The sequence below is a fragment of the Gallus gallus genome, chromosome 2 (assembly GCF_016699485.2).
Source record: "Gallus gallus isolate bGalGal1 chromosome 2, bGalGal1.mat.broiler.GRCg7b, whole genome shotgun sequence".
In the NCBI taxonomy this organism is placed as follows: Eukaryota; Metazoa; Chordata; class Aves; order Galliformes; family Phasianidae; genus Gallus; species Gallus gallus.
This window is the reverse complement of record NC_052533.1, coordinates 59,340,694-59,363,286: the sequence shown is the minus strand read 5'-3', so window position 1 is coordinate 59,363,286 and position 22,593 is coordinate 59,340,694. Positions and strand designations below refer to the sequence as shown.

Below are 22,593 nucleotides of genomic sequence, written 5' to 3'. Positions count from 1 at the left end.
AAGAAACGCAGCCACAAATGCAGGTACTCACAGGTGTGCAGTGTTACAGAGCACTCATCACACCATGTCACTACCCTGTGTCATCAGTACCTCACCTGCACATGCAGAACAGCCTTCACGTGCACGTGTAGCTCAGAAATGAGTTTGAATCCAAGAAATTTCTGTAGAAACTACCCCTGAAAAGCAACTTCAATACGCTAACATTTTTCAGCTGCATTACAGTGACTCCCGTGTAGTGGTAGCATTCAGGCAGGGATTGTATGCAGCACTCAGACCGTCCTTATCTGGAGAGTTCTTCCTGTGTGGCTTTTTTTTTTTTTTTTTTTTTTTTTTTTTTTTTTTTTTTGTGGCACATTCAGATGCCTCCACTATACTCCTTCTTCTATAACCTTTGGGGCACTGACAAAGGACAGGCCATGAGGAGGCCGTCATCCTATGGAAACAGAAGATAAAAAACAGTGATGTAAAAGGAAAGGGGGAAAAAAAAACCACAATGTAAGGTTTTACAAAAAGCCACATCACCTGTTTTCGGGGCTGGAGGAGAAATCAATGCCTGGGCCTTGAATCAGTGAGAACTAAATCCTGTGCACAAGCTGCAGCGTTTCAGCAATCAGCACCCCCTCCCCACCCTCTGCAACATGCAGTGATCACAGCACAGTATTAGTGTTGGTGATGCTGGAAATATATCCATGCCCTCTTGCATCTAACCTGCCGGAGAGCAGCAGCTCTGTTCATTTTTACCTTTAGGCACCAAGAGGAAATCTAAAACAAAAACAAAAACAAAAACAAAAGGGGGGGGGGGGGGGCGGGGGGGTTCCAGAGCTCTGCCCTCATTTTTGTTTGCTTTTCCAACAGCATCTGCAAAAACAATTGCTGTTTTCTAGGGCCGCTATATTTTTTTTTAAGAGAAGCGGCGCTCTCCCAAATTCTTGGGGTAGCACTGCCACCTGCCGGGCCGGGCCGGGCGCGGTGCTCGCCGGCATCCCCGCCCCGCCCGTCCCCGCGGCTCTACGCGGTCCCACCCGCGGTGTCCCGGCGGTGCCCCCGCTCCGCTGCCGGGAGCCGCTGTGCGGGTCTTATGGGTTCGCTTCGGGTTTGGTTTGCTTCTCTTTTTTTAATTATTTTTTTATTTTTTGGCGGAGGGAGTAGGGTTTTGCCGAGCTAGCGCAATCCCAAAGGCAACGCAGCCTAGGAATTGCTCGAGTTTTCTACACGCACCAGACCTGGTCACTCGCTGACATCTCATTCCGTGTTTGAGCACTTAGTGGGGATTGTTGTATGCTTTTAATTTAATGACAGCAGCCTTCTTCGGAGCGACCGCAGATTCCTGGGTATTTCCTACCCCGCCGCTGCCCCACTCCTCAGCACTGCAGTTCATGGTGGTCCGACAGCAGCTGCTCCAGATGTGGGGAGGCCCTGCTCTGCCACCCCATGGAGTGCTGGAGCAGGAAAGCAAGAGCCCTGCGAAAAGCTGTTCTCCTGTCTGTGTTTGTGTGTAATTTACATAATACTTGTGTCTGTTGCCGGTAGAGAGGAAATCATTACAGCAGGAGGCGGGAGAGCAGCCAGCATCGATATACATTTCACATTCCTTGCTACGTCCTTGATTTATAAGGTACAACCTGAGACACTTCCTAGCTGCTTGCCTTCCAGGGAGCTGAATGCAGTGCCCTAGCCCAGAAGGACTGAAAAACAAATGAACTATTTTTCTTTGTAAAGCACTCTGTATATTTTCAGCATTCTAAAGAGTTGTCCACTGTGTTCTGGGTATCCCCAGCTGGGTTCCCCCAACTCATAGAATCACAGAATGGTTTGGGTTGGAGGGATCTTAAAGCCCATCCAAACCCCTACCGTGGGCAGGGTTGCCACCCACCAGATCAGGCTGCCCAGGCTCACATCATCCAACCTGGTCTTCACTGTTTCCAGGGATGGGACATCCACAGCTTCTCTGGGCGGTCTGTTCAGAAGATTCAAGGAACAAATGAACGAAACCCATGAGCCCCCATGCCAGCCCTGCTTGGGGCAGCAGCAATGCCGGGCACATTTCAGCCCCTCACTGGTCTCCTTCACCCAACCCTACCATCTCTGGATGCTGTGGGATGCATGTAAGCCGGCACGTGGGCTCCAAAGAACCTGGCATTCAGAACGAGATGTAATAGGAGGATGGAGCCTTGCAGGAAGAAAGAGTTCTGCGGTCTTTATAAATGGACCTATGCAGCAAGAACAAGAAGAAAAGAAAGATTTCAGGGAGATACAGAAAATAATGTTTTGCAATTACAGCCAACAGCTGCCACTGTTCCAGCGTGTGTTCTGTACACAGGTGCAGCTATTACAGCAATGAATAGCACACGCTAAAGGTGCTGTCCCTATGGGTAATAATAGCGGGGCTGGAAAAGGTATTTTCAGTTTCAGCCCTGATGCTGGGAAGAGAAACAACAGCAGAAAAGTCAGTTCTGTCACAGCCCCTCAGTCCCACCTGAGTGAAGGCTCCAGAGCAGAGGGTGTGCAGGTGGGCAGCAGCAGAGGAGTGCCTTCAGCAATGGACTGAGGAAAGCCTCCTGGTGCAGCAGGCAGTGCCTATGCCAAACCAGCTTCAGCAGGGAATCTGGCTGTTCCTTCATTGCTGTGGATAGAAAGTTTTTGAAAGTCTCTCCCCTTTCATTGAAAACACCTGAACTTAGGAAGGTGTCTGGGAGCAGGGAAAAGACAAGAGTCCCTCCTCCTATCTCTCCCCCAGTATCAATGCTCTGGCAAAACCCTCTGACTGCCTCCAGTGGCAGGCCCTCTGCTAATATGAACACATATTAGAACCAGATACATAGGGACAGCTGTGGGGCATCTCCTAGAAAGCGGGACAGCATCCCTTGGAACCACAGACCTGGCAACCAACCTGCTGCCAGCAAGGCAAACGCTTTCTAGGCTGCTCTGCCGTGTGCATCTTCTTTCACCAGAAACATAAGATTGTGGAAGATGCTTCACAGAGAGCTTAGAGGTGTCAATACCACCAAGTGCAAAAAGGGGTTACCATTTCCACAGGGTAAGATGTCAGGCTGCACTGGGTAATTGCAGAGCCAGCTAATTCAGAGCCAGCAGTGGGCACAGGGCTCGGGACTGCCCTGCTGGGACTCCCTGACTCAGCACAGCGAGGGCAGGGTGCATATACACTATCCTCCATCACGGCTGCCAGGAAGGGTCCGGATGTTTCCCACTAGATGGTGCCAGGAATTGTCTGGATACAGGAAGAGGAAACGGATACCCCCAGCACCACCATGCCAGCATCCTCCGGATTCCTGAACAGGTCCCAGCTCACCAAGGTAGGCAGAGCTGAGATCTTTTTATAGGCCTTGAAATTGAGGGAGGCATTAAAATTAATTTGAAGCTTTGCAGGAAGCTGGCATAATGGAAACAAAAGTGGATTGATGCGCTGGCTGGCATGCCCGCGCCCTGGGAAAGAGCTCCGGCAGCCGCTTCCAGAAAGGCTGGAGCCTGCTGGAGGAAAGAACAGAACAAAAAGCACCGCTCAAAGGAAGCTTGCAGACAGAGCAGCAATGTGGAAGAAATTACGATTAATACAGTGCCTGAAGTGTGCAGGCGACTGCAGAAGACTGAAAAAAGGCCCTGGACTTGATTTTCCACTGCCCTTCATCAGCAGCAGTCATTTTGTAGCAGAGTAAAGTGGGAGCACAATCTTCTCGGCACAGAACAAGCACATTTTGTTGCCCTTCTCACTATTTTCCTGCTGTGGAGATGCCAGGGAAAGGGGCAGCCAGGCCCTCTTGTCCTTGACCACTGGGGCTTGGTCAGAGACCAGAAACATTAGACAGCAGGGTAGAGGGAGAGCACCCAGAGAGGCCACCACATCTATCTTGGGCCAGGATGGGAATGGGCTTGGAATAAGGACATATGGAAGGCAACATCCAGTTGCAGAGAAAGCAGACTTATAGAGAACAAAACTCATGTCTTCCCTTAATTTGATTGGAGTCGAGAGTTTTGCTACGATCAGTCAATCCCTTTGAATGTCAAAAGCAAACTCAATTAGAGCCTTACATAATAAAATTTTCAGCCTGCAGTTCAGATTCAGCCACCTCCCTAAATCCTCCGTGGCAAGTCAGAGGCAATAAATAAATACAGACAGAAAAAAAAAGAAAAAGCAGGAATTAAACACTACTGAGCCCATACTGCAGCAGTGTGTGGTGGCAGTAGATTTCGGCGCACCATCAGAGCATCGCGGGATTGGGTGTGAGGTGCTGCCACGTTCCAGGTACTGTGGTTTCTACAGAGTGAAGAGGATTACGGCTTCAAACTCTTGCTTCATGCTCCCTGAAAAGGCACAGAGTGAACTAAGAAGCTTGGATACTTCCACCTAAAGCACAGGGCAAACAAAAAGAAGCAAAACAAAGTTGTATGGGTAGATCTTTCAGTTTATTGTTTTTAAGTAAAAGAGAAACATTTTGTACGTGAATATCCAGAATATTCTTCCTCGGAAGAATATTCAGAAGCTCAGAATATTTATCTCCTGACTTACACTCTCTTGCAGCAGCGACTCTGAATTCCTTAGAGTCATTAAAGGATTTTGGCCTCAAGTCATTCCCATTAGAAGCATATTCAATTTAGAAATTTCCCTCCTGCTCAAAGTTTGCCTGTGAAATTCATGGTTCAGATCCCTCCTCAGTGAGAATTGGGTCAGTGCCCCATCCACTGAAGAGATGGAGATATTTAACAATTAAACAGTCCTCCAGGCTACGTCTGCACCATGCAGCCTGGTAGAGCTCTGGTAGCACTCTCAGCCCCTGCACAATGGGGTCTTTGGCCACGGGACCAGCCCTGCAGCCCTGGGGCAGCTGTATATTGCTGAATAGCTGGGAATGGGCCCCAGGGTTATCTGGTGCCCAAATACCCTTTGTAAGGTCCTGGCCATGGCATCAGGGGAGTGCTGGGGAGCATTGGTTGCCAAGAATTGAGAGCAACCCGGAAGGCCAAAAGAGGTAAGCACATTTCTTTGCGTGTTGAGAGATGACAAAGCTCTGCACAGTGACAGTAGGAAGTGAGCTATTTCTCCATTCTCAGGCTTTTGGTACTAAGAATTAGCTCCCCACTTTCCAGAAAACATGAAATTTGTCTTTCCAGACTATGTGTTCAACAAGGAAGAAATGAATCTTCATGAGCTCAAGACATATTCCCTCTTCTTCTTTTAGCCCCTCACCCCCTGCCTCATATCTCTTCTATGCAGTTTTTCAAATAGTTTAATAATATTCACAGGGACATTAGATTAATTGGATTTTAATTCCAAATGACTGTGAAAGCGGAGAAGTGAGTCACCAGTCCATGCTAATGAGAAGATCTATTAAGTACCCTTCTCTGATAGACACATAGAGTAAGGTTATAAATATTTCATTTTCAATTAATTGAATTTTGCCCCCTGTTATATGATGCTGCCCTGGAATGTTAATCAACTGGGACCAAAGAGAGAGAGGAAGATAGAGGGGGAAAAAATCTGAGAGAGTCTTGAAACAACATCAGAGCCATTCCTGTCCCCAAATCCTCCCAGTTCACACTGTGCCCACACATCAGAGTGGAGGGCTTCATACTGACTGCATCTGGTTCCATACAGTGGATAAATTAATGTTAATTAATCAGACAGTCATTTCATGAAGAACTGCGTGCAAAAGGTTATTTGAGCCCTGCCACAAATGGATTTATAGGTATAATTGCCACACTGAATGACCCTCTGTACATAGGCTCATTAAACTGAACATCAGTCAAGAAGTCTAATGGAAGCAGGCTGACAGCAGGCCACAGGGACCACATGGCTGTCTGCAACCAAAACCGCTCCCAAAAAATAGAAGGCAGCTGGGAAAGCCCCACATGGTGCTGTGTGCTATCCCCCAGGCAGATCCCCTGGGCAGGAAGGGGATGCTCCCCATCCTGTGTCACAACCTCCGGTCCCATCTCTGCTACTATTTCTGCCCGCTGTTTCATGTAGGACTGTATCTCATCGCACAGCCCTGAGGGGCCTGGCACCGCATAACAAGGACGTGGGCAGCCGTGAGCCACTTCCTGCATTTAAGTAAACCCACGCTGGTCACTTTCTGAAGAAAGGGCAGGTAGAGGGATGGTCTTCTGGACCAGGAGGGAATCGAGGGGACTTGTACATGGTTAAGAGAAGTAGTTCACTAGGAAATATCCACGTTATCTGCACCCAGAAGTGCTCCTAGACCTGCTGCCATTCCTCCCAGGCAAGAGACACGGCTCCAGATCCTGATGTGCAGGGAAACACACTGTAGCAGAAAAGCCTCTAGGCTGTTAGTCTGTGAACAGACAGTAAATGAGGCTTGAGGGCAGCCTCAGAAATGTTTTACCCCCATCCTGTGGCTCCCTTCCACAGACTATATAAGTCACGTGAAAGAGGGTGTAACCCAAGCTTTTAAGGCATATAAACCTATTTGCTACCAATAAGGCAGCACTCCCTCGTGTAGTATTATTTTTCCCATCTAATTAGGCCTTTCGTTTCCCACCAGCCCTAAGCAGAGCACACTTGTGGAGCCCGCAGCCGGTGCACCTTCTCTCTCAGCCCATCCACCCGCAGAGGGCACCAGCTGTCAGCATAACCATGCAGTATGCATTCACTCCATCCCACAGCAGCACGCAGTCTGAGGGCTGCAGTTTCCACCCAGTGGAAAATCCAGACATTTTGTGAATATCATTGCTGTCATGTCTAAGAAGAAAGGGAGCAGCAGAAAGTGCAAAAGATTCTATTTTTGAAGCACACACTTGTTCATTTGTTCTTACGCTGAGGCACGTGGCAAGGCTTCCCACTTCGTTTCTAGGCCCCAGGAACTGAAGTACATCAGTTCAGTGACATAAAAACAGAACAGCCCCTCAAACAAATCATATTTGATTTTTCAATATGTAACTGAGAACGATACCTTGTCTTGGGCCAGGATGCAGGGAATCGTGCTCGTCTTCTGTTCACAATACAAGAAACACAAGAACTCCTTGTAACACGTTTTTTAAGAGCAATGGTTTGTTTTCACTTGCTTTCTTTACTCCACCAACCAATGGGATATTTTTCTCAAGTAAATCCCCATTTCAGGGGTAGGGAGATAAAGGATTTATATGATGGTCACCGACCTCGCTGATGAGAATTTTACTGCTTTGGGGTCAAGATTTCAAACTGTATTTCCAAGAAAGGATCCGGATCTAGTTTACTGAGCCTGCTTTCACATATACAGTTTGAGAAGTAAGTACAGGTTCACAGAAATACCTATCAAAAGAGTAAAAATCTATGGCCTTCTAACCCGCCTACCTCATTTCAAGCAATGCAAAAATCCCAGCTATGTGCTACGTATGCAGAACAGCCAGAAAGGGAGAAAAAATATCTGCCTACCTCATAACCCACATTTACACTGCCTCCTTTCCTTGGCATGCTCCAAGGGGACATGCAGGAATGTACTCAGGGAGGGGGACAGCTCACAAGACAGTAAAGGAAAACAGTCTGTGCTTCCAGCCCACCAAGGAAATCTCTGTGTTCTTCCTTCTTCGAATATGGCCCCAGAGCTAAGCTGAAAGGCAGTTTCACTCTTCATTCAAGCCTCCCTCCCAAATGGACCTCAGTTTCTGGTTCAGTTTTAATGCTGCCAAATATGCTGAAAAATAGTAGCTGCAATCTGCCTTCAGTTCAAAGAGTGTGGAGGCCGCGTCTAAATTTTATATTCCTGTACCTAAAATAGAAACATTGTTAAACTAATACAATCAATGCTTTTCACTTCTATCAGATGGTCCAACACTTCCCTCTCATAAACCATCTGGACTGTTTTTGCCTCTGTAGAAGCCCAGCTCTGCAGCTTTTTGTAGCACCAGGAACCCAAAGAGTGATTAGAAACCAGAATCACGTTGATAACATAATCTTGTATTTCAGCACCTGAAGCACACCCTCCAGTAGTGTAGATGAGCAATGCCAGGCCAGTGCCTCGAGTTCTGAACAGAACGCACTCATAACCTGCATTTCTGCTTTGGCTCTTTGTGCTAGCACCTGCTAGCAAAGAGTCCCCCCAGCTAGCGGTGACTGTTTGCAGTCTTTCTGTAAAGCAGGAGTTTCTCCCCCTGAGAAAATAACAAGCACAGGGAGACTCAGCGCAATAGATTTAGAAAGGCAGCTCCAAAGTGAATGCCTTTTTTTCAAGGGAATATTTTACAGCAATCTAGATCCAGCACTAGCTTCGCAAGGCTGACATGTAAGCTGCCCAGTCTACAGTAACAAAGCATAGTAAAGACTTTAGATTCTTTTTTTTTCTGGCATTGAGATTAGTTCAACTTGCTAGTCTCCTTACAATGCAATGTTTTGGGGAAAAACATTTCAAATTTATTTCACATAATAATATAGACTCCCATGAATGGTGTTTATTCAAGCCCAGGGCTACTGTTTTCAGGCAGAACAGCAGACCGAGAATACAATGAGATGAAAGGACAGTTTGCTCCCTAGCATTGTAGAAGCTGAAACCTACAACAGAAGTGGATGGCATTAAACAACTACCACTCACATGAAATCCTGCAGAAGGTGTGACACTGGCAAGGCCTGGCCTCTCATACAACGCCACTCAGAGAGGTACAACAAAGACAAACGAGGACCAGCCAAAACTAAGGGACAGGTTCTGCTTCCACGGAAATACATGGAGGGGTTCTTGTCTCTGTTTCAACAGGAGCATGACTTAAAACACATCTGCCTGTCCAATCCAGCAGACACGTGGAGTTCAAAAGGCTCTGACTCATTCACCCATTTTCACATTTGACTTCCATTGATAATGCCAGGCAGTGACACAAAGCAGTCTGTTTATTCAGAACAGTCTTTTAATACCATCTTGCCTTCAAAATAAATTAGCGAATAAAATCTCTAAATCATGAGGTGATCGCAGGACAAAATCTTCCCACCAGAGAAAAGAAAATCAAACACTTTTTAACCTTGTTCTGGTTTCACTGATTTGTTTCCTCCCAATGCATTAGGACTCTGCAAAATTTTAATCTGCCATGAATATCAGAGTGCAGTAAACAGCAGATTCTTCTCTTAATCATGCTGGTTACATGATCAAAAAGTACCAATAGTTAAACATGGGAATTGTTACTACAAAATCCTGAGAAAAATATTCCTGGAAAAGTTTTGTTTGTTTGTTTATGCTTGTTTTGATGTGTCCTGTCAGCCTGCTCTTCCTGGGTAAGTGGGTAAAAGAAACAAATAGTAATAAAAAGACTTTGCGGCAAGTTATCCCAAAGCACTACAAACCCTTAAAAATGAAACCTCATGTCTGTAAGCTAGGGAATTGATAAGCAGGGAAACCTGCACTGAAAGGCTCAGTCACTTGCCGAGATCACGCAAGGACTTGGCTGTGACTCTTGTGATGCTCATAACCCATCACAATCTTTAGTTTGTACTGAATTAGTTACAACTCCTAAGATAATTACTGTTTAGATCTCATTTTAGTGTTGTCATGCTGGAAAGTAACCCCTCAACAAGGTAGAAGGTTTTTGAGTAGAACAGTCTGATCCATTACAAACCCTTTTCAGATGTAACTCATGACTGTGAGCTCCGAAATTCAAAACTTGCATTGCTTCTCAGTTATTTTCACACTGAAATGGAAGTGCTGCATCACTGTAAAACTGCAGAGTAATGTTGATGTAGCAGCGAGTACCAGCTGCATCATTACTGAAGCCCAACTCTACGGGGTGTGTATCCTTTCTTTTGCTAGTCTTCTCTTTTGATTTGATTTTAGACATTGGTCTAGACAGACGACAGTGTTCCCAGACACCTATTCCCAAGGGAATTGCCCTCATGCCAGCAGGTGCCACTTGGAGGGATGTGAAATACCCTTGTCATTGAGCTCAGGCTGCAGCCCTGGTGCTGGGGTTTGCCCAACCCAGAAAGCAGGGAGAAGGCAGCATCAGCACACTGAGCTCCTCCTTTCTGTAGTTTTTGGCTCATGCCATCTCTCTACTCAGCCAGGATATGAGAAGCCCTCCTGTCAGCCATCCCCAGCACCAAACTATCAGGCAGCATATTTAACTCTGTGATTGCTGCTTCCTGTCCCTTTAATCACCAGATTCTTGATTAATAATTGTATATTTCTGTGAAAACGCAAAAATGCCTCTCTTTGTGAAAAAGTTTAAATATATAAAAACATTTCATAAAAATACTTAATAAAAAATCAAAATGCCCCATGAGCCTGTAAACATAGCCTGTAAATCTCTGTTAACTGGAGTCATTTGAAATGCAGTCTTTCAGGCTCTCTTCTGCCCTGTCCAGTAAGATTTTAAGATAACCTATATAAATGCCACTTGTACTTCAACTCCCGTCACTCCCGTCTTCTTCTTTGTTTCCATTATGACAGATCGTTTCCCAGTGTTGGCAATTTCCTTTGGAGATATCATTTGTCTTTGCTTTTAACAGAGTTCTGGTTGGCCTGATTTTGAGGCTTTCTTACAGAGTGGGTTTGAGGTCTGATTGGTAATAAAAGCAAAACCAAGATGCTTAGAATGTGCATGTGAAAATACATAGACCTGGGAATAAAAACAGAAAGAGAATATTATATGTTTGTTGGTAGTAACATGAATTGAGCAACCTCATTAAGCCCATGTAGAATTTAGTGCTAATGGATGAACGCAGAATGCATGAACATGACCTAGTAAGCACCAAAATAAAACCCTGAGTCTCACTCAGTCTATGCAACAATGACAGTGTTGCCATAGATGTTAATGAGGCAAGGAATCAATCAGCTAACTCCAGAATCCAAAGTCTGACAGCTCAGATAAACCCAATAATTCAACCCTAGATTCACTCTGTCTCTGTTTCAGTGTTAGAGTATACAGGGCTATGTTCTGAAAATAAATCCTTCATGAGCATCAGATTGTACCAGTTAAAAATAAAATAATCAACTGAATGGGAAAGAAAAAAAAAAAAGTATTTCAAATGCTGAGATCTGAAATAAACCAAAACATTCACTTTTTACCTGAGAAAGGTAAGATATTGGCAGCTACAGAAGGGTCTTGTTTTTGAGGGCAACTACTCAGAGATACCTTTCTTTGATATCTTAGTAAATATCAAATATTTTTATTTCAAATAACTTCGTACGCACAAGATACTTAAATTAACCACATGAGGCTGTGGCCGCTTGGAGAGGAGCCAGTTTGGGAGCAGCATGGTCCAGCTCTTAACAACGGTGATACATATTTGCGTGGTCTCACTCTTTTTGCTGTAGTTAATATCCTCGCAAGGTGCTTACTACTGCTGTTGGATATGCAAAGCTCCAAAAACTCATGTCCTAGTCAAATGGCCTAAAATTTGTATTTAAGTGTTAATTACTTTGAAATTCGTTGGGGCAAAAAAATACTAACGTGATGATCCATTTTCTTTATTCAAAACTTGGGTATTCAGTATTTTTTTTTGGATATTGGCACAGTACTAAGTTAGTTATATATATTTGTTTCTGTTGTTTTAAGGTTAGCAATGTACTTTCACATTAATATTCACTACACAGAATGGCTTTTTGTAGCAGAAAGGGATCAAATTTCATGCATATGGCAAATTTATAAATGAGTTTAGTATTTTAGTCTTTTTTCTCCATTTTTTATTCTCTTTACTACTTTTGCCTTGAAACAAGAAAATATAAACATTAACATGGTGCACAGGGAAGCATTTTAGCAAAACTAGCAAAGATTTGGAGTAATTTTTATATTCTAAGTGTTCGTTGAAGTCAAAAGTTTTATGAAAAAGGGATAGAAAAGGTCAAAATCTGAAACCTTTCAAACAGACTTACTGACAGCCGCTACCTTGACTATCAGTTTTGTTTTTATGCTAGGGGAATGAATTCTCTTTCTTCTTAACAAAAACTGTTATTCTGACATTTCACTGTAGAATCAAAGAAAAGTAAAGCTATACAGTCTAGTCTCATTCTTTAAAAAATTAATGCTCTGTCATGCACCCTCCTTATCTCCTGCTGATCAGTCACCTCTTCTGCCCCACATAGTTGGCAGCTGGAAACTTGATATTATCTCACTGAGCCCTTCCTACTGCCAACTCACATTATTCTTAGCCTCTCGAGACTTGGCCATTGCTAAAGGTGGTTGAGACCTGATTGCTTTGAAAAAGGAAGCTGAGCACGTGAAAAGTCAGATAAAGTGAGAACACAGAAAGACTGAGAAGTAAGCAAGAAGAGCTCTGCCTTGGCCTTCATAGCTTTTTAAGCTATTGGAGTGCAGAAATCACTTCTTATATTATCAAATATCCTGCCCATGCTGGTCTGGAGCACTGTAGTGAGGAGGAGTGAACTTACTTGTAAAACTTAATTGTGGGCTCAACAGCCAGCATCACAAAGGGTGCAACAGTATAGCACACCGCGAGCTGCGTGACAACCCAGGTAGCAACATCATAGGCCATCTTGAGAGGCGCTGATGACAGGAAATAATGTCTGCAATTGTTTCTTATCTGAAAGTCAAGGAGAAATAAACAGAAAATAGCATAAATTTATTTCTTAGGCAAAGTCACAAAAGCATACTGTAGTGTATGCATTGCACTCTCCACTGAACATTAGCATGGAAAGCACTGAGAGTAGGAAAGCAGGCAGAATTGCACTGACTGACATGTTAAGATCCTGCAGTCAATCTGTGGTAAACAGAAGAGTGTCCCATTTTCTTCTGTTATACTCACCAGAGAAGACTCTCATGTTATGTATCCTGGACAATACCTTTGAGGAGTAAAGTTGTTATGATTTGATTTTCCTCTCCCCCATTTTTGATTTAGTACTGCTTATCAACTGTGAAACAGTTACTTCAAATGAACAAGTATGTGTTTGTATCTCCAAGGGTACTCAGCTCTCCACAGATTTTGGTTTAGCTTCTTATCTTTGAAATGGACCCTCATAAATGAGGGGCAAAGCACATGTTAAGATAGCATGCTCAGCAAGGTGCTCTAGCCAGAGGGGCTAATACTGACTGCTAGTTTAATGCACCTTTCAAATTGACCTGAGTGGTGCTTCCCAGCCCTGCCCTAGTGGCTGGTTCAGCCTGAAGGATCACCAGTGATAAATGTATCATCAGTGAGACACAAAATCTGTTTGGCCTTTGGTGGCTCTACAAAAGATCAGGCCCATAAACAGAGCCCAGCTTACTGCATCAACATGATAGCACTCCAACTTAGCCTAATGCTCAGCCCATCACAGTGTCTTGTGAAAGACTGTGCTCAGAGCTGATTATAAGTCAGCACACACACAGGACATGAACTAGCAGAGGTGTGGACTCAAGCGTAACCTTGAATGCCAAGCTATTTTGACTGCATTCATCTAGCCAGTAGCACTACCAAACTTCTAACTGTGCACTCATGCAATGTTTTCTCTGATAGCCAAGGGCAGCATTACAGCACACACAGAATTAGTGCTGACTGTAACTGCTGGGATACTTGGTAATTAGCATTAACAAAAAACAAAGTTGCAGTGAACATCAACCCTTGCAAAGGCACGATAGAGAGCTCACAGCAGGGACAAACTGCTTGAATGTGCCAGGGTGATTCCTGCAGTTGATCGTTGGGGAGCATCTACTAAGGGTCTTGGAAGGGAACAACAAAAGGTACGTACTGCTCTGGCTGCAAGTGTGATAAGGATTCCAGTGAGAAACGTAAAATAATATCCAGGATAGATACCATGCCACAGGGCCGACAGGACAAATGTTAAAGCCGTAGGATACCAAGGAGCTCTGTCATAACAAACACTGTGAGGAGGAAAACACAAGAAGTGGCTGAATATAGCAGAAGAATGGAAACTGTACTTCAAATCCTTCTCGGTTTTTAACATCTCACTGTTTTCTTACATGTCTCATCTTGCCTCAGATAAAGACCAGGACATGAGCTGTTCTCTCTTCGTTTATTTGGAAGGTTAGCTAGAAAGAGTTAGCATGCTTTTATGCAATGAGTATCCAAGAAGCACCTGTAAAAATACTTACAGCACTCATATCAATCAAATAACTAAAATGGCAGAGAGCAGGCAAGATTTTTCATTCACCATTACACCTCTATACTGGAATTACACACTTCTCTACAAAACTCTGATGGTGAATCAAGAACAAGTAGAAGGACAAACAGACATCATCAGCCCACCCTTCCCTGGCAAACAAAAGTATTTTTAGGCACTATCATCTGAGAGATGCTAGGAACAACAGGGAGTGTGTTTGGCTATTGTAAAGCAGGGGATTCCTGCTAACTTTAGCAGCCCAAAATCTTCAAAGATGCAACTGAATCATACCAGTTCAAGAATACACTAGCATTTCTTTGTATCTACCTGAGTTTTAAATGAAATGTTGTGTACCAAAGAAAATAGTCAAAATAATGCATTTCCTACCACTTCATTTGAACTATAAGAAATTTAGATAGTAAAATTAACTTAGCACATAGTAAGATAACATTTAACAACAAAAATAGTGATAACCACAACATATCTGTGCCATCATTTCAGGCACTACATTAACTGACTGTACTCTGAGCTTAAATCATGCCAAAAAGCATAATAAGCAACAGGAGATAGTTCCAGCTACAAATTCTAGGCTTATGCTAGTATTTGCATGAGCAACAGACAAGATTTAAAATAAGAAACATCTTTTCTATATCCTAAACAGAGGCTCAGTAGCAAGCATCTTGTGATAACTCCAAGCTGGACTACACTCTGAAGATTTGGACTTCTCTCCAAGTTCTAATTGAACTGGATCCCAGTGACCCAAAGAGGCTTGATTCTGACAGTGACATGCATGGAAACATAATATAGTATAGTAAGAACAATGAAGGCAAAGAGCAACCTAAAAGATGCCAGAAAAATGCTATTTTTGTCTTGGAAGATCTGAACAGTTCATTTGTGGCTTTTCTGTTCATATATAAAAAAATGGACATTTTACATTTGCGGGAATAAAACTTTATAGAATCACAGAATCCTTAGAGTTGGAAGGAACCTCTGAAGGTCATCTAGTCCAACTCCCCTGCAACAAACAGGGACACCACAGCTAGATCAGATTCCCCGGGCCTTATCCAGCCTCGCCTCGAAAGTCTCCAGGGATGGGGAGTCAGTCACAACACTCAGTAACCTGTTCCACTGCCTCACAACCCTCACTGTAAAAGATTTTTTTCTTATAATCTTAACCTGATTTTCTAACTTAAATCTACCCTCCCTGAGCTTATGAGCTTATGTTGAACCGAATGAGGTTCAACAAGGCCAAGTACAAGGTTCTGCACTTGGGCCGGGGCAATCACAGGTACTTATACAAACTGAGATAAGAACCCCTTGAGAGCAGCCCTGCGGAGAAGGACTTGGGGGTCCTACAGAAGCTGGACATGAGCCAGCAGTGTGCGCTTGCAGCCCGGAAGGCCAACTATATCCTGGGCTGCATTAAAAAAGGGGTGGCCAGCAGGGAAAGGGAGGTGATTGTCCCCCTCTACTCAGCTCTTGTGACGCCCCATCTGGAGTACTGCATCCAGGCCTGGAGCTTCCAGCACAAGAAAGATGTGGAGCTCTTGGAACGGGTCCAGAGGAGGGCCATTAAGATGATCAGAGGGCTGGAGCACCTCTCCTATGAGGAAAGGTTGAGGGAACTGGGCTTGTTTAGCTTGGAAAAGAGAAGGCTCCAGAGAGATCTCATGGTGGCCTTCCAGTACTTGAGGGGAGCTTATAAACAGGAGGGCATATGTCTGTTTATGAGGGTGGATAGTGATAGAGCAAGGGGGAATGGTTTTAAACTGAGACAGGGGAGGTTTAGCTTGGATATTAGGAGGAGGTTTTTCACTCAGAGGGTGGTGACGCACTGGAACGGGTTGCCCAGAGAGGTTGTGGATGTCCCACCCCTGGAGGCATTCAAGGCCAGGCTGGACACGGCTCTGGGCAGCCTGGTCTAGTGGTTGGCAGCCCTGCACATAGCAGGAGGATTAAAACTAGATGATCATTATGGTCCTTTTCAACCCAGGCCATTCTGTGATTCTATGATTCCCCTTGTTCCATCACCACAAATCCTGCTCCAGAATCTGTCTCCTTCTTTCCTGTAGTTCCCATTTAGAAACTGAAAAGCCACAATAAGGTCACCTCACGGCTTTCTTTTATAGCACCAAATACCACTACATTCCATTAACTGTTACAGGCAGAGGGAACAAAGAAAGAACAAAAGACTATACATGTATGGAGATTCACTGTCAGTTTTTTTCAGGACATCTAAACCCAAGCAAATTACTCTTCCATTACACTTACCGTTTTAGCCAGGCAGCTGTCTGAATATTCCAGTTTTCAATGTACATTTTAAAACTTGTTGCAGTCTAAGAAAGAAGTTCACGTGAAATGTTAGTATTGAAACCTGTAAAATAATACTTGCATTTTAGATTAGAGAAATGATAGACATGAAAAATATTCCTTCTACTAGATGATTATCATGAGGATTGTGCCATAATCCATCATTACACTAATATATTTTGGGATGGAATTATCTAGGTTGATTGCTGCTAACACTTGGCATTTGCTTTGTTTTGTAAAATTAAACATGTTCGATTATTTTTCAAATGATGGGTAATGTGAAGAGCATTCTCCTTTTTAAAATTTGGCCTTCCCTACAGTTCATAAGCAGCTTCATTTCTGGAAGAGAGATTTTGTTACCCATTACGCAGTGTGGAATTCTCTAGACTGCCATTAAAACAAAGTGTTATGAAAACTAAAATAAATGCATTATTATTTGAAGAAGGAGGAAAATTGGAAAAACGTGGACAGAGTAATGACAACACTAAATTTAGAACCTAGCTTTCAATCTACTATCCAGCTTGAGAAACTGGAGTGGACTCCAGGGTCCTGGGGGAACTATTTGTACCTCCTCACAGCATCGCTTCTCCTAACCTGGGGAAACTGCTGGACCCTGTCCAGCATCAGCTCCTCTAACCCTGGCCAATCCCATCTCTGGTAGTTCCCTGACTCCAAGTTTCTCCCTTGCTCCATGCTTGCTGACAGCAACTCCCCAGGGTCTCCTCATCAAGTAGGGATAAATAACTAGTCTCCAGTGATTCAGTACAACCACATCATTTTGTCCTATCAGGTGAAGTCAAAGCAACACTATAAAGAAGGAATAAAGACAAAGGTTTCTGAGGGGAAATATTCAGATATTTTTGTGCTTTCACACAAGAATCCTGAAGATTGGCACTTCACGCTCTGTTGATAAAGTTAAAAATGATTAGCAATTCCCAGTGCAGTACTGCCACATTTTAATTGCATTACTGCACCAAAAGAAGCCAAGAAAAATGTAATTTCTCATCCAACTAATACTGACACTGTCTTTTGTCTGCCTTTAACTTTCCCTTACACCAGCAAGAAAGAAACCGGTCACTGGCTGCCATAACACGTATGCACGCCAAGGTTTTCTTCAAATTCCTCCCAGCACGTTTAAGCACTTGTCACATTTTAATGCCCTCACAACTCCTGCTGCATGCTTGTCTTCAACTGTCTACTACAAATCAGGTCAGTTTGTAGTCATATTTACCACTCAAGTTCCCAATCCCATGCAGTTTTACACATAAAAGTGGTGATTCCTGCTTAAAATGTACTGTACAGTCACTCTTAAACTATAACTCCCAGAACTGCCATTGGCATATAAAGAAACTGTTCAAGGCTTACATGAAGCGACGCCGTCTGTAGCCTCTCTTCTCATTACGTGACCAAACCAACTGAGGATGTTTTATTTTCTGCTGACTCAGATGCTCTCTCAAATAAAACTGGGAAATTTGGAAAGACACGGTAGATCATCACACCTGGCAGGGCTTCTGAGGCTAGCATGACTCCTCTGCTTTACAATCCTGGAGATAATTTCTCCACTTCAAGCCCTATTATTTGTGTAAAGGAAAAAACTTCCATGGGGCCTACAATTCAGCAGGTAGAGAGAAGTTCCTGTTTACTTTGTTCAACTTAACTGAAGAGCATTGCCTGAATTTCACTGTCCTCCTTTCAACATGAATTGCCCTAGCCCATCCAGCTGGAAATTGTCACCTGCCCCCAAACCAAATTAGACATTTATTCAAGATCTCAGAGTGGTACTTAGGGTGCTGTCAACATTGAGGAGTATAAAGCATTTCCGGGATGTGTATTCTGCACCACTCAAGGAGAGAAGTGTACAGAGGATTACAGTAAAAAAAAAAAGAAAAAAGAAAAAAAGAAAAAGAAACAGATAAATGAATGATTTTGAGAAAGAGAAAAAGTTCCAGCTTTGGCATTTTTCAACATTTTTCAACTAAGAAGTACAAGAACTGTTTCGTTTTTGAGAAGAGCACATTTGCTTAGTCACAGGTCACTCAGGTCACTCAGCCATAAAGCAATCAAACTGTTTTAATCTGCTTTTCCTTTTAAAAGCATAACTACAGAATTACAAGGGGGAAGTTCCTCCCATTTCTAAAGAAAAGCACCTTTTAGAAAAAAACAGTCTCCGATGTGAACATTTTCACATCCCCCTGGCATTCAGAGAATATTCTCTGGAGCAAACAAATAATGATGCTGGCCATTTCCTACATCAAAGGAAAAATACAAATAGTTTACAAAAGACTAATGGGCATTAAAAGCATGCTGCAGTAACAAGAAAAATGTGATATATGTTTGAGAAAGCATGTGGTTTGTTGGATAGAGATCCAGATCAGCTGCAATCTAAGCTCAGCATGGCCTCGGCAGTTTCCATTCAGGTTTCCCTGTATCTGTTACAGCTCCCACCCCTGCTTGTCTCTATTTGGAAGAGGCATTCCAGCCACACGCAGGAACCCAGCTCTTCCATGTGCTTGTGCATTTTCTGCTGATGACAGCCTCTCTCACTACTACCACTCATCTCAACTGGGTAATGAAAGGGGAAGACTGCTTGAAGTAGATGGATGGAATACACCGCAGATGGTGAAGAATCATAGCTCCAAGCAATTTATTGACCCACTGAACTCAGCCACAATCTACAGTAATTGACTGCTCATTTATTAAACATCTGATTAATCATTTATTAGCCCTCTATAAACTATTTACAAATGCAACCTGAATGTAGAGCATTACAAAGGCTGTGTGACAGGTGCTATTTATCTGCCCAACAGATAAAATACAAAACCTCTCCAAATTAAAGACAGGCAGCCTGGTGGCATGGATTTACCTTCATTCCAGCAAACAATCTCCCCACTATCATACTTATTTATTTGTAGTCATGCCAATAAGGCTACTCCTTTAACTCACCTCAATGTTCCAGATATTTAAGTTGGACAACAGGTCCCAACGGAAAGCACCTCTTTCGTCAACTCCACTGAATCCATACCCAGCTGCATTGTTGACTGCATCTGCTGCAAATACGAAAGCAAAATGGGTCAAATCAGATTGCTGGAGGAGAAGTGTTTTCTTGCAGCTGTATATGGCACTAGACACTCAAGCCATCGTTGTACGACTTAGTGTCTTCTCTTTCGAAAACAAGTTTGTCTTGGCAAAGGGATGACTTGGACAAGGCGATTGAGTACACCCTCAGTAAATTTGAAAATGACACTAAGTAAGTCAGGAGGAAGTGTTGATTTGCCTGAAGGTAGGAAGGCCCTTCTCAGAGATCTGGACAGGCTGGATAGTCGGACTGAGGCCAATGGGATGAAGTTCAGCAAGGTCAAGTGTCAGGTCCCATACTTCAGCCACCAGCAACGTGACAGGCTTGGAGCAGAGTGGCTGGAAGACTGTGTGAAAGAAAGAAACACAAAGCCAAAGCTTTGTGTTGGTCAGAGCTTGGCTGAACACTCACCAACAGTGTGCCAAGGTGGCTAAGAAAGCCAATGGCATCCTGGCTTGTATCAGTAATATTGTTGCCAGCAGGAGCAGGGAGGTGATCATCCCTCTGTACTCAACGTGGGTGAGGCTGCACCTCGAGTACTGTTCAGTTTGGAGCCTCTCATTCCAAAAACGACACTGAGGCTCTAAAGCGTTTCCTACAAGCTGGTGAGGGGTCTGGAACACAAGAATTACAAGGAGCGGCTGACAGAACTGGGATTTAGTCTGGAGGAGACTCAAGGGAGACCTTACTGCCTTCTGCAGCTACCTGAAAGGAGATTGTTGTGGTGAGCTGGGAGTTGACCTATTCTCCCATGTAACTAGTGAAAGGACTAGAGGAAACGCCCTCAAGTAGCACCAGGGGAGGTTCAGGTAGGATATTAGGAAAAATTTCTTGTCAGAAAGAGTGGTCAGGCACTGGATGGGGCTGCTCATGGAGGTGGTTGAGTCACCACCTATGGAGGTGTTCAAGAAATGTTTATACGTACTACAAGACATGGTTTAGTGGGAAAATACTGTTGATAGGTGGATGAATGGAGTAGATGATCTTGGAGGTCTTTTCCAACCTTAGTGATTCTATGATTTCTTCTTCCTTGTCCTATCACTATTCACCCATGTAAAAAGGCCACTATGAGGTCTCCCCAGAGCTTTTTCTTCTCCAAGCTAAACAATGCCAGCTCCTTCAAACTTTCTTCATAAGGTTCTTCAACCTTTCTTCCAGCCCTTTCCTTGCTCCAGCCCACTGACCATTTCAGTGGCCCTTCTCCAGCAGCTCCACATCTTTCCTTTCCTGGTGGCCCGAGGCCTGCATTCAGTACTCCAGCTGGGGCCTCACAAAGGAAGAGCAAAGAGGGACAATCACCCACCTTGCACTGCTGGCCACCCCTCTTTCAATGCAGCCCAGGATACTGTTGGCCTTCCAGGCTGCTGGCTCATGTCCAGCTGTTCATCCACCAGAACCCCCAAGACCTTCTCCATAAGATTGATAAAAGAACTCATTGAGAACAGCCTGTATACGTATCTGGGATCTCCTGACCCAAGCGCAACACCATGCACTTGACCTTGCTAGACTTCATTTGGTTTATTTGGGCCCACTTCTCAAGCGTGTCTAGGTCCCTCCGAATGACATCCATTTCTTCTGTTGTATCAACTGCACCGCTCAGATTTGTGTTGTCCACAGACTTGGTGAGGGCGCACTCGAACCATCATCTATGTCATAGATAAAGATGTTGAAGAGCACCAGTCCCAAGACAGACCCCTGGGGGACACCACTCATGACCTGCCTCCACCTGGACATAGAGCCATTAACAACAACCCTCTGGCTGCAACCATCCAAACAAGTATTTTTCCCTTGAATAGCCAAGCCTACAAATCCATATTTCCCCTATTAAGAGATAAAGATGTAGTGTGGGACCGTGTCAAAGACCTTGCACAACTCCAGGCAGACAAAATCAGTTGCCATTCCTTTGTCCACCAATGCTGTTACTTCATCACAGAAGGTCATCAGATTGGTCAGGCACTATCTACCCTTGGTGAGGCTGTGCTGTTTGTCTTGTGTCACCTCCTCATCTTGTATGTGGCTTAACATAGCTACCAGCAGGATCTGTTACACGATCTTCCCAGGCACAGAAGTGAGGTTCACCAACCTGTAGTTTCCTGGGTTTCCTTTCTCACTTTCTTAAAAACGGAAGTGACGTTTCCCTTTTTTCAGTTACCAGGGACTTCACTTGATAGACAAAAATTTTCAAATATGATGGAGAGTGGCTTGGCTACTGCATCAGCCAGTTCCTTCAGGACCCTAGGAAGCACGTCATCTGGCCCCACAGACTTGTAAACATTCAGCCTCATGAGGTGGTGACTTGCTCTTCTTTTACAGTGGGAAGGACTTTGCTCCCCTGATCACTGTCTAGAGGTTAAGGGATATGAGAGGTGTGGGAAGCTTGAATCCCAGTGAAGACTGAAGCAAAGAGCGTGTGGACCACCTCAGTCTCTTCCATTTCTGTTGAAGACAGTTTTCCCTTCTTATATGTGAGAAGTGGTACGGTCTCCTTTGACTGTCTCTTCTGACCAATCATAGAATTATAGAATTCTTAGAGTTGGAAGGGACCTCTGAAGGTCATCTAGTCCAACTCCCCTGCAACGAATAGGGACACCACAGCTAGATCAGGCTGCCCAGGGCCTTATCCAGACTTGCCCTGAAAATCTCCAGGAACAGGGTATCAACCACAACACTCAGTAACCTGTTCCATTGCCTCACCACCCTCACTACAAAAGATTTTTTCCTCATATCTAACCTAAATTTACCCTCTTTAAGCGTGTGGTACCTGTAGAATTCTTTGCTCTTTTACACATCCCTCACCAGGTTTAGTTTCACTTGCACCATGAGTTAATATTTTCCCTAAAAAAAAAGTCTGTAAGTCCCAGCAATTCCCAGAACTCAGAGAAACTGTACTGTCTCCAAGACAAGTTCACCATTTCACTGAGAGTTACAACATGGTTGTTTTAATTAGGACTTTTATTCTCACTTAGGCAAACAAAGCCTTTTACTAAACTCATTGCTTAGTCTCATTAAAGTACCTGACTATCTCTACAAATGAAATATTGAGGAACTTAAATCACAGAATTAACAACTAGAAGTCTAAATAAAAGCTTGGGTAACAGTAGGGCTTTCATTTATTGCACCACTTCTTGCTGTTGCAGTTAAGCACAGTTCTACTCGATAGGCTGAAGTTCTTGTAGTTTCCCAAGGCACCAGGTAACTATTTGCCCTTGCCTGGGAGCC

At 43.9% G+C, this 22,593-nt stretch overlaps 1 protein-coding gene across 7 annotated transcripts in view; it reads right to left on the bottom strand.

Moving 5' to 3' along the window:
• Nucleotides 1–8,812: 8,812 nt before the first annotated feature.
• MBOAT1 (membrane bound O-acyltransferase domain containing 1) overlaps nucleotides 8,813–22,593 on the bottom strand; it is a 60,479-nt gene continuing 46,698 nt past the window's right edge. For all 7 annotated transcript variants that reach the window (XM_046924087.1, XM_015275862.4, NM_001389396.2 and 4 more), the window contains 5 exons: nucleotides 19,242–19,345; nucleotides 16,260–16,324; nucleotides 13,617–13,749; nucleotides 12,321–12,472; nucleotides 8,813–10,548 (listed from right to left, as the gene is read on the bottom strand). In XM_046924087.1, the coding sequence (XP_046780043.1) occupies nucleotides 10,416–10,548; nucleotides 12,321–12,472; nucleotides 13,617–13,749; nucleotides 16,260–16,324; nucleotides 19,242–19,345 (587 nt within the window). In that variant the 3' untranslated portion in view covers nucleotides 8,813–10,415. The remainder of the gene's footprint in view (nucleotides 10,549–12,320; nucleotides 12,473–13,616; nucleotides 13,750–16,259; nucleotides 16,325–19,241; nucleotides 19,346–22,593) is intronic.